General features: G+C 40.2%; 1 protein-coding gene across 8 annotated transcripts in view; it reads left to right on the top strand.

Annotated features, from left to right (window-relative positions):
* Positions 1-14631, top strand: part of Dlc1 (DLC1 Rho GTPase activating protein) — a 359328-nt gene that overhangs the window by 306772 nt on the left and 37925 nt on the right. Inside the window, exon 1 of one of the 8 annotated variants that reach the window (XM_020167597.2) lies at positions 12582-12940. The exons of the other annotated variants lie outside the window; for them this stretch is intronic. Within the exon in view, the coding sequence (XP_020023186.1) occupies positions 12904-12940 (37 nt within the window). The 5' untranslated portion in view covers positions 12582-12903. Of the gene's footprint in view, positions 1-12581; positions 12941-14631 lie in introns of those variants that run through there. 8 annotated transcript variants of the gene reach the window in all.

The raw sequence follows: 14631 nt of genomic DNA, 5'->3' as shown, positions 1-14631 counted from the left end.
TGGACATTGAGAATCATTCATGTAGGCAAAGTCTTCCCAAACTAAGTATAAACAAAAGGCGGGATGACCCTGGAAACTAATAGCAAATAAAGCTTTTCATCATCTTCAAATCACCTGTCTCATTCCAGCCCTAGTCAATGGGGACCAAAGTGTGTTTGTGTCTCTCTCATTCCTTCCTATGTACACATATTCCTCCAACTGACCAAGTATACAGGATCTTTATGCCTTTCTGAAGATGGAGGAAAATGTAATCATCTATAAAAGAGAGCTTGAGAAATAACCATGTGGTCCATGCCTGGCCAGGAGTGAAGATGTAGATGCACTCGTGCAGAGTTGGAAAGACCAGATCAGATTGAGTAGACTGAGGTAGGGAGCAGATGAAGAGAGGACAAATACTGTGTCTTCTTGTCCAAACGGTGAGCAGAGTTTCGCCTCAGTAAAGGACTGGGCAGTGAGAAAAGAAAATGAGTCAAATCATTTGTTCTTGAGAAAGAGGCTTCTTCATAGTGCCTTCTGAAGGAAATGAGGAGTTCCTTCATGCTCAGAATATGAGGCAGCAGAGTTGCAATTTTGAAATCTTGGGGAAATAAAAGAGAAAGAAGAGAATTCATATACAGTGTGAGCAAGACGCTAGGAACAAGAGCTTGATTCCAGAGATGGGCTGGAACTAGGAATGTAATGGAGGAGCTTGGAAAGGTGACTAGAATTCCTCTCTGTCAGACTAACAGGACTGGCATTGGACCTCTGTATTGTGATTCTGCTGAGAGATTTCCAATTAGTATCATTAAAATAGCAAGGTGTTTGTTTTCAAGAAAGTGCCTAGAAAAATGAGAAGTGAAAGCACAGAGCCTAGAGACTACAGGTCAGGCTTTGGGGAATGGGGAAAATCCTCAAGCCTTCAAATACTACAGAGAAAATGCAGCAGTGTGCCTGTATCCCATTTGTGTATCTCTCTCTCTCTCTCTCTCTCTCTCTGTCTCTCTCTCTGTCTCAAAGAATTTGATTGCTGAAACTCTCTCTACAGACCCTGCTTAGCTGTTACTGGTCTAGAAACTGAGACCTAACTTTCTGAGGCCCAGCACGGGGTGAGCAGAGCAGAATTCACTCCTCAGCTCTGGTTGCATATAACCTACCCCATCATACACTGAATTTTCACTTATAGGCTCCTCCCCCTGCACACACACTGCAAAACATGCAAATTAGCATGGTGGTCATCATTCGCAGGGGCTGGAAGTCAGTAGGAATTTCCTTTTCTGATTTTAAGATATGAGAGTGATGAGAGAAGGATTAAAAGCTCCTGGTATAGAATAATTTTGGTCCCAAAGCTGTTAGTACAGAGAAACACTAAACTCATTTTGCTAAGAGGAAAAAGAAATACCCAAACACTAATTTAGGGAAGCTGGCAGGGGCTCCATTTGTTGTTTTTCAGTGTTCTCTTGGAGATTTATTTAGGTCAGAGTTTTGGGTTAGATCCCTCACTTTCCCAGGAGACCAGCAATATTGTTCAGAAACTCAGTTCTGATGAAAACTCTAATATAACTGATGTCTTCTGTTTCGCTGATAGCCAAGTAAGGGAAAAAAAAGTGTTTTATCTGAGATATGGCTCCTAGATACAGGCATACAAACCACCATACCATGAAAATGAAGAAAAAATATAAGTTGTGACCTGATTAATTCATTTTCAACACTCTTCGGAGGATACTGATAGAAGCTTTCATCTGTATCTTGCCCAAATTTAGATTGATTATCCTGGAGAGACTTACATTTTATACTACCTTAATCACATTCTTTCATTCTTTCTAAATTCCATACAGATTCGAGAGATTATTTAGGAGCTATACCAGGGCTCAGTCAAGTTGAAAGTAACTAGGAGTGTCTTATGGATTCTGATTAAGTCTCTGGTTTGCTTTTCTCTCTGGCTCTCTGTACTGGCTCTCCATAACCCTATCTTGAACTTTATCCTTCTAACTTTAACATTCTAATAGCATGACCAATGGTAGTAATGGCTATTTAAAAGTAACAGAGAACTGAAATAAATATGGAAGGCCACATCTTAGATTGCATCTGATTAGATCAGTTTGCATCTGATAAGATCAGAGTCACACTAACACTGGAAAGTAGATACTCCTTTCCAAAACAAGTTACTGTGACTACTGTAGTTATTACTGTTATCGTTAATAATGCTGTTAGCTTGATAATGCAAAAAGGAGGAAATAAGACAGTCTATTTTAACAGCCCAATATTGTCATGAGGACAATACAGCACCTACCAGCCAATCACCCAAATGACAATTCTCTTTCCCTAGTTAGTCTTTCTGCTTTGCCACTGAGGAAATCAAGTCCTAAATGTTTATCATTCCCTTCCTATCTTTTTAATTTTTTTATCATGGAAACATTTTATTTTTAGTTTTGATAGTTCACTCAACATTATTTTAAAGATTTACCTGTGTTGTTGTTTGTAGCTATAGCTCATTTATTCACTGCTGTGTAATAGTCCACTGTGTAAGTATACTGCACTTACAGATGTGTTGCACAGTTGGTGAACATTTGGATTGTTTCCAGCTTTTCCTAATATAATGTTCTGTATTCACCCTTGAGTTTTCTGGGTTGACTTGCACAAATTTCCCTGGTAAATAATACATACCTCAGAGCAGAACTACTGGGTCACCACATTGCCAATGTTCAGCTTTTAAATGAATGTAAAACTATTTTCCTAAGAGGTTGTCCCAATATGCATACCTTTCTGCTAACAGTTTAGAAGAGCTGTCATCATTGAGAACTTGACATTGTGAATTTATTATGTATAAAACACCAGCTAATTATGTTCTAAATTTCCATTTTTCTGGTCATTGATGAATTTGATCATTTGCTCTATGTTTATTCACCATTTCTCTTCCATGCTTGCTCCTACCTTTCATCTAAATTCATAATTTTATGTACTTTCAACTATTAATCCCTTTGTTTGCATACTTAGTGTTTACTCTCTTATCCTTTTTCTAAACTGGGTGCTTAAGTTTTAGCATTTCTTCTTTGTTAAAATAAGCAGTTGACTATATATTTCATCAAATAGTGGCTTGACTATATATATCTCACAAGTTTAAATATGCAGTACCTTCATTCCCATCCAGTATTTTAAATATTTCAGTATGACTCCTTCTGTAATCTTGAGATATTTAATAGTGTTTCAAATTACAAAGTATTTATTATTTGTATTCTTGATTTCTAACTTTATTGCATTTTTGGTCAGAAAATGTAATTATTCCAAATCATAGCAATTGGTTATTTGCTAATGGATCTGAGCATTGACTTGACACAGCTTAGGTGGTTCTTCCTAGGGCCTGTGTTTGTCAGGGTTCTGACTGGGTTGCAGGATGAATGCAAGGGAATTTTATATGGGAATTGGCTGACGTGATTATAGAGGCTGAGGAGTCTCATAATACATCATTTGCAAGCTAAAGAACAAGGGGTACCAGAAGCGTGACTCTCAGTTCAAGTCTGAAGGTCTGAGAATCTGGGGTCTACTGGTGCAAGTCTCAGTCCTAAGGACAGAGAGCCTGGAGTTCTGACGTCAAAGGGCAGGAGAAGATGGACGTCCCTACTCCAGAAGAGAGGGAGAATTTGCCTTTCTTCTGCCTTTTTGTTCTATCTGGGCCCTCAGTTGAATGGATGGTACCCACTCACATTGAGTGAAGGTAGATCTTTCTTACTTTCTTTATGGCTTAGTATATGGTCAGTGCTTTTATTTTAGTTTCTTTCCTTTTATTTTTTCTTAATATTGCAGCATTGAGAATGTGTATGTTCTAATTGGTGGGTACAGATATCTGCATGTGATCACCTAAACTTTCCTATTGACTTTATTTTGTCTGCCTGCACAGTCTATCCAGAATTATAAGAAGTCGCTTGAGCTTTCCCACCAATGTGATATTTGTTCATTTCTTCCTCTAATTCTACTAGTTTTTGCTTTGTAAATTTTGAGACTATTTTATTATGGACATATAGGTTTGGAATTGCTTTATAGTCTTGTCAAGTGAACTTTTTAGTGGTTTGTAGAACCTTTCTTCAATATACTTTTTGAATTAAAGCTTTTTATTTCTGATTATATAGCTATCCTAATTTTCTTTTCCTTAGTATATTTTCCCCAGTACTTTTTTTTCTGTGTACTTTTTACTTTCATCCCATCTGTATAATTTTTTTTACGTAATCCAAGAGTTTGTATCTAGACTTCTAATTTTTTTGGAGATTCAGAAGCCTGGAGAATCCAGTCATGAAATTTAGTGTGTCCTTCTAATCTTTTGCCTTCTGTATTTTTGCCTTTTATATATTGTCTTTGTTAACCCATCAAAATGTTGGCAACAATCAGTAGGGAAATAGTTGCCTGTTCAATAATGAAATCTCTATATGAGATATCTGATTTAGTCCTTTCTCTACTGATAAATCCTCAAATGCCAGTCCTTTATAATTCATGAGTCTTGTTGCCAAATCTATTTTTAAAAATGTGTAATTCATTGCCTTGCATTTTCCCCCAAATGCAACTTAATTCAACTGAATCAATAAGAGATAATTGAGTAAGTTAGTTACGCATGAAAAGCCAAGCTTGCCGGTCTGCTGCAGCTCAGTTCTCCTGTTGACTATTAAAGTAACTTAATGATCTGGACCTGTGTAGGGGTTTCCAGAAATGACACGATAATGGCCAGCATGCTGTAATTAGCAGTGAAAAGAGGGAACTGTTTATTATTTTTCAAGCAATTGCCCAAACCTACCCTGCAGTATCTTTATTGCAGGGCCAATCCACCTTAAAGAAAGAGCAACATATGATAGTTTGAACAAACACAAAACATCTCCATAGTAGAAACAAACCCATGAGTGATCCTGCTCAGACGTTTAAAATTATAGTGGACAGTTTTATTTTACAGATGCTTCAGAATGGCATCTGAATATTTGTTTTGAAAGTCAGAGTTTAGGGGTAACCACATAAATGTCTTTGTAAACAAGATGGCAGACAGCAAAACTAACAATGGCTTTTTCCTATAAGGTGAAAGAATGAAAACAGCCATCTGAGCATTGTACTTAATTCTTGAAAAATGTATAGATATTCCAATATTTATGTATTAGGAGGTATATATGCATGCACATACGCACATTGCACTTACAAAAACTTTGAAAGTTAAAAAGTTGTTCAAAAACATAGTGCCCCAGGTCTTTGATTTACTCTGTGGCTGTGCTGGCTTCCTAGCAGCAGGTCCATGTAGAGATCTCCCTTTATGTAAGGCATCTCTGTGTGATACTAGGGGAGATGGGAAAATAAAACAAGGCAGCTAGAATCATTTTTCAGTACATAATGCAATGTATAATTAAAAATGAAGTGAACAATCCCAGGCACTATAAGACCTTGCTTTGTTAATTGATTTTGTGTCTAAGTATTTCTGGCTTAAAACCATATAGAGAAAACTACTTATGTAAACTCTTAGTTAATAATTAAAAGGAACAAATAAATAAGACCTTTGAATTTTCTTTGAAGCTTGTTATTTTTTTAAAATCAAAAAATTAACAAAATTAAAAGTTGACAAGTTTAAAGGGTAGATAACAAACTAGTGAAAGTGTTTGTAACAAATGACAAATGGTTAATATCCTTAGTATATATGTAGTACTAAATCAGTAGGAAAAGAGAAAAATGTTTCATCAAAAAACCCTGTAGGATTAAATAGATAACTTAAATATATACTGTATATAATTCATTTTATTAAATATCTATAACTGAGTTAAAAACATGAAAATAAGCAGTATAAAGTAGATACAAAAAGAGCAAACATTGCATGAATCCACTTGTATGAAGTACCTGGAATAGTCAATTTCTTAAAGACAAAAAGTGGAACCATGTTACCAGGGTCTGGGAGAAGAGAATAGGGAGTTATATAGATACTGAGCTCCAGTTTGGGATGATGAAAAAGTTCTGGAGGTAGATAGTCATAATGGCCACACAACAATGTGAATAAACTTAATACCACTAAACTCTACATTTAAAAATGGCTAAGAAGGCCACCTGTAATCCCAGACTAGGGAGTCTGAGACAGGTAGATTGTAAATTCAAGACCAGCCTGGCCTACACACTGACTCAAATCTTAAAAAAAGAAACTAACTGGTTATGATGGTAAATTTTCTGTTATGTATATTTTACTATAATAAAAATTCAACCAGTTTAGTATCCAAGCAAATATAAAGAGTAATGAAATATAATTTCTTGCTTATTGAATTAGCAATAGAAATTAAAATTATAATGCTGGCAATAATGAATGTGAAGGGAAATGGGAACATTCAAACCCTAGAGAAAGTGAAAAAAAAGGGAGAAAACTTTCTGAATGACAGTTTAGAAATATATATCAAATATCCTAGTACCCTTTGAAATCTTAATCCAAAATTGCCCAAGGAAATCACCTTAGGCATAATTTTTTTATGTAAGAATGTCTAGTAAAGAAAAAAATGGTGAAAAAATAAAAGTGTAGCATTGGTTAACTAATTCATGGTATATTTTTAAGATAGAATGATGCAACTATAACAAATCTTAATCTTTAGCTACATCAAGTGAAATAAAGTAGTACAAAACAATATATAATATGATCTCAATTATATATGACTGGGAGGCTAGACATGCAAACATTATCCATCTGCAATAAACTCTGGTCATCTGATTTGAGGCTTTATTTTTTCTTTATATTTTTCCATATTTTCTAACCTCTTTACAATGAATATTTTATAATCACAAAATTTAAATTCTAAGAAAAACATTAAATATTATTAGTACTTATAAAATATTATGGTCTACCCTCAGCTGTTAATGAAAGCCACAAGCTCAAAAAGATCTTTTAAATCTGAGGATAATAGCAGAATAGACAAAGAATCAAAGACACCCTTTAAGTTGGTTAATCCAATGGGAAAGCAGCCTGGTTGCTTTCATAGAGTCAAAAATGATCACAGTTTTTTTTTTATTTTCCACTTGATTTTTGTGTAGTCAGAGGCCACATGAAAGAACTGGAGTAGTCATTGGCAAAGATCAAATGGAGGTTGGGTGTTTGGTGGGGGAATGACTGGGTGCCAGCACTCCTGAGTGTCATGTCTTGTCTTCTCCTCTTTAGCTGTAAGGCCTTGAGCTGATCATATAAATGCTCAAGCCCTCTTCATGTATATTTTTGTTTTATCCAACACGTAGCCTTTTCTAGGGTATAATAAATATTTATTTAAATGATGAAAGTACTGTGCAAGGCTGGTTCATATTTTTCAATCAAAAAAGTAGATTGGGGGTGAGGAGGTGGCCCAAACAATGTATACGTATGTGAATAAATGTAAAAACTATAAAAGAAAAAGAAGCGTATTTATATCATGTTTATGCAGAAACAGACTGTTTATCTCTGTCCCTCATTAAAAACTAGGCAATAGAATAAATTAACTTTCATCTTAATTTGAACAAGACAGGTACTCCAGGTAAAATTAAAAGGGGATGAATTTACTTCACTGCCAAAGGATTTTCTTTCTCTCTTCTTTCTCCATTCTACACCCCTTGCACTTGGCTTTCAAAAACTTCCGAAAAAGCTAAATGCCAATTAGGGTAAGGAGTTGGGAAGAAACAAGACTGGGGTAGTTTGAAGCTCAAAAATAAATCAATGTTTTAAAGACAACCATTCAATTTCAAATTGAATTATGTTCCTGAATTGAAAACTGTTGAACATTATTTTCAAAACTCTTTGTCTTGTTTCCTTTGAGCATTACACATCAAGATTATTTTCCCCAGTAATTTCACAATATTCCATTGAACACAAATTATATTATAACATTTTCCAAGTGCAGAGGAGTCTTTTAGTTCCTAGGGGTGACAAAGAACTAGAGCAGAGGTTTGAAATAATTACTCCAGGATTAAATGAAGCCCAAAGTTGAAATTATTTGGAATGGGTTTAGATTTTTTTAAATTAGTTACCAACATCTAAAAATTGGAAGCTTTAATATAAAAATATACAAATGGGAGTGGTGGTGTAGCTCACGGTAAAGACCTTGCCTAGATGAGAAAGGCCATAATTTCAATCCCCAATACACACAAAAAGAGATGTAGGGACTTTTGAAAAGTGTTAAATGCACTGAGAATGCCAACAAGCAGGTACCTGAGTGACGGCTACCTTCATAAAGGGTTCTAAGTTCCCTGATTCTCACACGCCATTGTGACTTTCCTTACGAGCACTACTTGAATGAGCCATTGTAGACACTTGAAGGTTTGTTTGTTGTTGTTTTATAACACATTATTGTGGAAAAAATACAAGAGGGTGTCTTTGGACAATATCAATGACATCTCATTTCGATCATTAAAATAGTATATAAAGCCTGGCACCAGTGGCTCACATCTGTAATCTTAGCTACTCAGGAGGAAGAAATCAGGAGGTTCAAAGCCAACCCAGGGAAATAGTTTGAGAGACACTATCTCAAAAATACCCAGCATGAGAGCACCTGCCTAGAATGCATGAAGTCCTGAGTTCAAACTGCAGTCACCAAAAAATTAGAGTATGAACCAAAAAAATAATTGCCCTCTTCACCACTGAGCCTCCTGTCATGCAGTTTAGTAGATGGCTGTAGGGTTTTTCTTTCTTTGGTAATACCAAGGTTAAATGTGAAGAAACTCCAAATAGAGAGGGCGGGTATATCCCTGGGAATCGTTTACAGATACCTGATGCCTCACTGAGGAGAACAGTACAAGTCCTATGTCAAGCCCTTAAAAAAGAAAGAAACAAAGAAATCAACCACTGAGAACAAATAACTGATGTCAGCAGCTACCACAAAAACTCATGTAATTTGGGGTGGATTTTTATTCTCATGAATTAAAAAGCTTTCAGAAGACCATGATTGCTGGTGGGAAAATGATTGACAATGCAAAGGTAACTCCTGCCTCTTACAGTCCAGAGTTTTAATACCAAGCTTTAATTAAGTCAGATCACTTGACAAACACAGTATAATGTCAGCTGCCTATGACAGACAAATGAAACCTCAGTAATGAGTTGATGGTTAATGAAGATGAAGGACTCTGAGCTAGCCTGGGGACCCTCTTTCATCTAGTAAAGAGAACTATTTGTCCACACTCTTAATGATTTTTTCACTCCTTCTTTTCCCCAGTTTGTAAAGGCTCCTCAGATTCACAAAGGTTAAACTCAAGCTGTTGCTTTATCTTGTTTTAATCTTCTTCATATCTATAGATATATATATATATAGATAGATAAATAGATATTTGTATGTATGTATGTATATATTTGACAGTACTGGGGTTAGAACTTAGGGCCTTGTGTTTTTGCTAGGCAAGTGCTTCTACCACTTGAGCCATGCTCCCTAGACCTTTTTGCTTTACTTTACTTTCAGAAAGGGTCTCCAGTTTTTTTGTCTCTGCAGGCCTAGGACTGGGATCCTTCTACTTATGCTTCTCAAATAGTTAGGATTACAGACATATACCACTATACCTGGCTTGTTTTTTGAGACAGGGTCTTGCTAACTTTCTGCCTTGACTATCCTCAAACTTCAGTCCTGCAATCTTCCACCTCCTGGTAGTTAGGGTTACAGACATGTACCTCCACATACAACCCTTCTCCTGGATATTTTTCAAACAGGAATTTCATGTTCCAATTTGACGTGCCCATTTAATGAGACAGTCAGCCCTTCATATTTACAGTTTCCCTGACAATGGATTCCACTGACTACTGATTGAAAATATTCAGGGAAAAAACATACCTGTATTGCACAAGTTCATTTTTTTCTTTCATTATTCCATACACCACCCAATATAACACCTGTTCATGTAGCATATACATTGAGTTATGTAAATAATCTAGAGGTGATTTAAAGTTTGTGGAAGAGCGCATAGGTTATATGCAAACACTACGTCATTTTGTGTAAAAGACTTGAGCAGTTAAGGATTTTGGTATCCCAAGGGGGTTTGGAGAGAGTCCTGGAACTAATTCCCAAGGGTGCTATGGGACAACTGACTATCTATGAAATATTAACAACTAACATTAGTGAGTTCCCCAGTCCTCATAAAACATAAGATATGCACCATTACAACCTCCTTTTTAAACGATGAAGAAATCAAAGTTTTCAGGGTCTCAATGACATACTTTGTCACAAAGCTAATAAGTGCCCTGCTCTAAAAGTCCTGCTTTCAACTATTGTAATAGGAAAGAATAAAAACTATGAAAATTGGAGTTTGGCCCTGGTCACAGGCTCTGTCCATAGACAAAAGGATGGAAGAAGGCCAAACGCAAACCAGTGCATCACCAAGCAAAATGTTTTTGGAGTTATTAGTATTGTTAGATTAAGAGCCAACCACACAACACAAACCTCCAGAGAGATGTAATGGAATTAGGAAGATTCCGAGAGGTCAGCATTAATAACTAAGGAGAAAGGAATGGCGCCTGAACAAGGAGAGGAAAAAGGTTAACATGCTTTACTTGGGAAGGATGAATGGTGAGTGGTAGTGGGATATCTGGAATACAGACTCCTAGAAACCTAATTAAATTACAGCTTTGCCCGTAATGTTCTTGTAAAATATGAGCATTAGCAATTCTAAAAATTACTATGCTTTGGGAGAGATACTCAGAAATATCTCTGTTTTTAAGGTTTGAGTTTTTTCACTTTGAGACAGTGTTTTGAGACTGTGTAGCACAGGCTGGTCACCAACTACAATCCTCCTGCCTCAACCTCCATAGTGCTGGGATTATAAGCACACCCCATTATACCTGGCCATGTTTGAATCTTTATAAATAAGAGAGGTGTATGTTTTAAGTTCTGAGTTTACATTGCAATCTTAGTGATCTTTTCAAAACACAAAGCTGATCGTGGGATGCTTTCTTGCATTAAAAGGGGTTCTCACTGTTTTATTACTGCTAAGAGTTTTAAAAATTCTTAGCATAGTCATTCAGGGAACTAGAGGTTTTTGTCCTTACTTGACTTCCTTTTGAATCACACTCTACCTTACTGGCCACTGTGGGAGTTTTGACACTTTCTCCGGTGCCCACACCTCAGAAGACAGCTCCACTTTCTAGGGCTGGGTCAAGTCTCCACTTCCCCAGCCCTCCCTCCCAGCACCTCTTTTTCATACACACCTATTGCTTCCACCACCAGACTGTAAATTCTTAGCAGGCAGAGGCCCAATGTGCCCTGGATTTTCCTGATGATCCCAGCAACTGGACGAAGGTAAAAGTTCTGGGAATACAGAATCTGTGCTCAACTCTAGTTTGAGTATATTAGGGAGTCAGTAGTGGGGTTGGAGTTTTTATTGTTGCTTTATTGAAAATATGTGGGTGGGAAGAGTCGGGTATGTAAGCATAGACATGACTATGAAATCAATAACAATACGTTTTAAACTTTTAAGCAAAACTAAATTCTCCCATCTGTATTTAGACCTATCCAAATACAAATTCTGTCAGCTCCATTCCCTCACCTGTTTCATTGAACATACTCTCTTTTATTTTAAATTATGCAGCTTCTCTACAAGAGAAGGGATGCTTGTCTCTTGCTCGCTGCTCTACCACGCAGCCTAGAAAAGCGTTTAGCACATAGTAAATGCTCTTATATATTTATTGAATGAATTTATCTCAGTAGTTTTCCTTGCCCAGTGATAACACAGAGAACACCAATTTACTGCAAAGTAAATTTTCATGAAATTCTTGTCTGGATTTTTAAAAGACCTTTCTGTGGTTGTATTCCATTGTGCTCTTCAAAAGTAAGACTTCTTATGGTCTTAGGAGACTTCAAAGTCACTACCTCAGAATCACTTAGGGGCTTAAAAAAACGCAGATCCTCACACCAGAGATTCTAAATCTGCAGCCTGGGTCCTGGCCTCTAACAGTTCCAAGAGCTGCGTTGAACTATGGTCCAAAGGCCAGTTTAAAAACCGCTGGCTGTGACCGTGCACACAGCAGACTTAACGCGTGCTGGATAAAAGCTCGTTTCCTCTGCAGCAGCGTTTATTACCTACCTGGCTGGAAACCCCTGCGGGCTTTAGCAAAGAGTAGTGAATGTCCCAAAGACAGGTACTTTTGTCTCCCATTTTACAGATTAGGAGACAGTGATCCATCCCTACCTAACTACTCCTCCATTACCGCAGTATTTTTGCGATGCCTGCAGTAGAAGGAAAGGCAGAACCACTGGGGTAAAACGTGTTCTGAGCCACCAAGAAGAGGGAACGTGCGCCGCGTCCCAGTGTGCAACCAGGACATCTCCGCTGAGTAAATGCTTCGTGGCTTTCGCCTTTGCCCTGGAGGCCAGTATTTGGCGACTTTTAGGCGCTTCCCGCTGCAGACGTGGAGGCTGAGGCAAAACATTCCAGCGCGGGGAGGAAGTGCGGGGTGGGGGCGAGGAGCCGGTGGGCGTGGCGATGAGTGGCGGGCGTGGCCGAGGAGGGGCGGAGCCTAAGGACGCCTTGCTGCCGATGCGGGCGACCCCCTGGGCGAGGAGGAGGCGCGGGGCGGGGCCGGAGGACGGCCCACGACCCCGGCGCGCGAGGAGGCTGCTCCTCCAGGTCGGGATCCACCCCTCGGGGCGGGCCCAGCGGGAGGGCGCGGCGGCGGGGTGCGGGGAGGCAGTGCGCTGCGGCCGCCTTGGAGAGCGCGCTCCGTTCCAATCCCTGGCCATGGCCGAGCTTCCTGGCAGCAGGACCAGCCGTCCCCTGGCTCCTCGCCCCGCTCCCTGAGCGCTCTGTCTTCTCGACCTCGATAAAACCCCTTGTTCTTTCTGGAGCTGTGGTGAAGGTCTGGCAGTGGCGAGCAAGGATGCGCTGAGGACCACGAGGGCGCGTGTCCCGGGGGCCACCGTGGGTCCCAGCGCTGGATCCGAGCTGCCTCGATTTCCCCCTCCGCGCGCCTGCAGCCCTGCGCCGCACTTGATGTGCAAGGACCAGCCGGACATCATGATCCTAACACGTAAGCCTGAGGTCGGGCCAGCCAGGGGTCGGTTGCGGAGGGGACCCGCGGCGGCGAAGTGTCACTCTGCCTTGCCAAGTCGGTGCCCGGCGTTCAGAGCCTTTGAAACACGTGCTAAGGAGTCGCCGGAGTTTCTTGGAAGTGTGTGTGGGGGGGAATGGGGGGGAGGTGTGAATGAAGAAAGCAAGGATCAGGGATTGGGGAGGGAGTTTGAATTTCGGGTAATGTCGCTTGGCCACGCATTGCCAGGGTGGTCTTGAAGGGGCAGCGGGCCGGACTGAGAGCGAAGGGCTTCTCATTCTAAATCCTAGAAACTGGGTTGATTGACCCCGCGGGGCGCGGCGTGACCCCCTTTCTACTTTCTGTAGGAGGGCGATCTGGGGTCGGAGGTTGCAGTGTGTCCTTCACCCTACGTGTCCCAAATCAGCGTTGACACCGGAGAGTGTGTTATTTACGGGACGTTGTAGACTCTAGTGGCACTTGGAAATGTTTTTCTGAACGCTGTTCGAGTATATTCATCAAAACTGTGTTTTAATTTGAAGTCTTTCTTCCTCACTTGTCTCGCGAAAGTCTGAGTTTGGTGCCTGGTGAGGGTTGAAGGGGTAGTGATCCCCCAAACCTGCGTGGGGAATTCCTGCTGGATGGCCGCGCTTTCCCGCCTCGTGCTGGGTCCACATGCCCACGCCCTTGGCGCCCGCCAACCTAGTTCATGGGTCACGGAAAGGAAGGAAGCACGCCGCCCGACACGAGTTTGTTTTTTTTGTTGTTGTTGTTTTTTAATCGAGGCAACAGCCTCTTGGAACTGCGCCCTACTCCGTGCCCTTGTCCCCACCTCCAACATCAGGCCAAGCCTTTGATCTTTTGAGTTACTCCCAGACGCAGCAAACCCACCCTGCGCGTGAAATTTACTGCGTCTTGGCCTGGCCACTACTGGGAGCGGTGTGTGTTGGGGAGCGGGGGTGTCGGAATCCTGGGTTTTGCAGCCTTCGGATAGGTGACCCTGGGAAATGACACAACTTCCCTGTGCCTCTGCCATCTGCAACTGCGGAGATCTCCATTGACAAAGGTGAAGAGTGTGAGGATCAATTTATGCTAATGATTGTAGAAGGAAACCCTGCGTGAAGTCACTAATCTGCATTGTGGAGTAGAGAAACGGTCCTAATATCCTCCGACCTCCATCCCCAGTCTTGCCATGAGTGAGTCTTTTTACACCCAACATGGTCACAAGTGGATCCATTCTTAGGAGTCCGTGGTGTTTTCAAGCTGTGGGTGGTGATTCAGAGGAATCACTATTACCAAAAGATTCATGAGGGTGGCATATCTGACGCATCTGGATAGAAAATAAATAACTCTGGAGAAGCAAGGATACCAAGTCTCAAATTACATTTTTTTTTTCCTTCCAAAATTCTGTTTGCTGAGGGAATGAAGAAAAATAATAGCCCAGCAGATTGCAGGGCCCGGAATGTAAATCTGTCCTCAGCTCCAAGAGGTTGACTAATTCAGCATCCATCTGGGCTGCAGGCTGGTCCTCCACAGAGATAATTTGCAGACCATAGGATGGAATTACTAGAGGCACTCAGTGCCACCTTGGCATCCCATTGCAGCAGATGGTCGGGGTGGGGGGGTTCCTTCAAGGCAACAGCCCCCCAATAGATGAACTAAAGTCCTGAGGAATGAGTGTCAAATGGGTA

Source organism: Castor canadensis, chromosome 14 (genome assembly GCF_047511655.1).
Source record: "Castor canadensis chromosome 14, mCasCan1.hap1v2, whole genome shotgun sequence".
Taxonomy (NCBI): domain Eukaryota; kingdom Metazoa; phylum Chordata; class Mammalia; order Rodentia; family Castoridae; genus Castor; species Castor canadensis.
This window is presented reverse-complemented; position numbering and strand designations above follow the sequence as displayed.